The 1543-nt window shown below is 47.1% G+C and overlaps 1 protein-coding gene across 1 annotated transcript in view; it reads left to right on the plus strand.

Annotated features, from left to right (window-relative positions):
* The first annotated feature begins 228 nt into the window (after window positions 1–228).
* Window positions 229–1543, plus strand: part of PNLDC1 (poly(A)-specific ribonuclease (PARN)-like domain containing 1) — a 14012-nt gene continuing 12697 nt past the window's right edge. Inside the window, exons 1-4 of the mRNA XM_010000019.1 lie at window positions 229–278; window positions 385–458; window positions 1355–1388; window positions 1507–1539. Of these exons, the coding sequence (XP_009998321.1) occupies window positions 229–278; window positions 385–458; window positions 1355–1388; window positions 1507–1539 (191 nt within the window). The remainder of the gene's footprint in view (window positions 279–384; window positions 459–1354; window positions 1389–1506; window positions 1540–1543) is intronic.

Genomic DNA, 1543 nt, shown 5'->3' on the forward strand with positions numbered 1-1543 from the left:
AGGTGTTAGATACGGGGGGTTCGGGCTCCCCGGGGCTGTGCGGGGGGGTCTGCCCGCCCCTCGCCCTGCCACGGGGAGCAGGGCCCTCTGGCCGCTCCTCCTGAGCCTGCTGCCCCTGGGTGTGACACAGGTGGCAGGGAAGGGAGGTGCCAGAGATCCTTGCCCTCGTGCTGGTGATGTTTCGCCTTCAGACTGTTTTGTGTTCTTTCTACATCGACAGCCCTAGATATGGAGTTCACGGGCCTGCATTCGGCTTTCCCGCGAAACAACGAGCCCAGGTAAAGCTGTTGCACTTGAAATGGAGACTTGCTGCTCTGGCTGCATGAGAATGACCTGTTGGTTGCAAACCCGGTTCCCACTCCCCCCAATTCTGGTTCGTTGCAGCCTGTTTGACTCCCCTGCGGAGCGGTACCTGAAGGCCCGGCAGAGCGTGCAGCGCTTCACGGTCACCCAGCTCGGTGAGTCCCCCCGGCCCTCAGTGGGAACGGGCCCCTTGCACACTGGTAGCCCCGAAGGTAGCTCTGGGCTTAATTCACTTGTTACAGAGACATTTGTCTGCTGGGGTAGAGTTTTCTTTTTCCCCTCTGATACTTAATACTGTCGACTTTTTAATAAGTTAAATAACATAAAGCCAGGTGGGATGAATTAAAAATGAAGCTGGGCTGAAGCTTTTCATACTTAAAGATTGCACATAGAACACAGGGCTTGTAAAACGGATCATGCACCAAAAGCAGGTGACAGCAGCTCACATTCAAGGCTGTTTTGTTTGATATGTGTATGAGAAAGGGCACTATTAGAGGAAAATGAAGGCTAGTATTTCTGATCTTCCTAAAATAACAAATCAACACAGGAAATGGCCTGTGGTGGTAGAGGGCTACTGAGAGATAGGAAACAGTTAAGAGGTCAATAAACAAGCACCAAAACTGTTTAAAATACTATTCAAAGCGTTAGGCTGTGTAAGATCTTAATGTGCTTTTGGGGGTTAATAGAAGAAAGGAACCTGAGTAGTAAAAAACATGTTTCAGTCCTCTGGTGTCTGGCTTTTTCAAAATGCTGTTGTAGTGTAGTTGGACCCACAGACCTGTGGTACACATAGTTGGAGATTTTCATCACCAATCCACCTCACACATTGCTCAACCTATTTGCTATTGAATCAGACTTGACTCCCTTTCTCACTTAGCACTAAAAGCTAGTCCCTGATCAGGTCTCGGGGAGCTGGGGAGTAGCCTAGCAGTTGCTGTTAAGATTTACACTGTGGCATTAGTGAATAGAAAGCATGCACTTAAGTAATTATCCCGGTATTGGTAGACATCCAGCTAAATGTTGCCCTTTCAACAAGGTTTCTCTCTTGCAGGGTTGGCAATATTCTCAAATGAAACTCCAAACAAGTAAGCAAAAAACAGTTTTCTGTTACAATAAAGACAACGGAGTTGTGGTTTTATGCAGAATTCCCTTAGGAGGGGTTATTTCTTGTAATTTTTAGAGAGATTTTTGATTTTATTGTAGGTACGTGGTGCATTCGTACAACTTTTTTCTCTTTCCC

Source organism: Chaetura pelagica, unplaced genomic scaffold (genome assembly GCF_000747805.2).
Source record: "Chaetura pelagica isolate M959 unplaced genomic scaffold, ChaPel_1.0 scaffold135, whole genome shotgun sequence".
Taxonomy (NCBI): Eukaryota; Metazoa; Chordata; class Aves; order Apodiformes; family Apodidae; genus Chaetura; species Chaetura pelagica.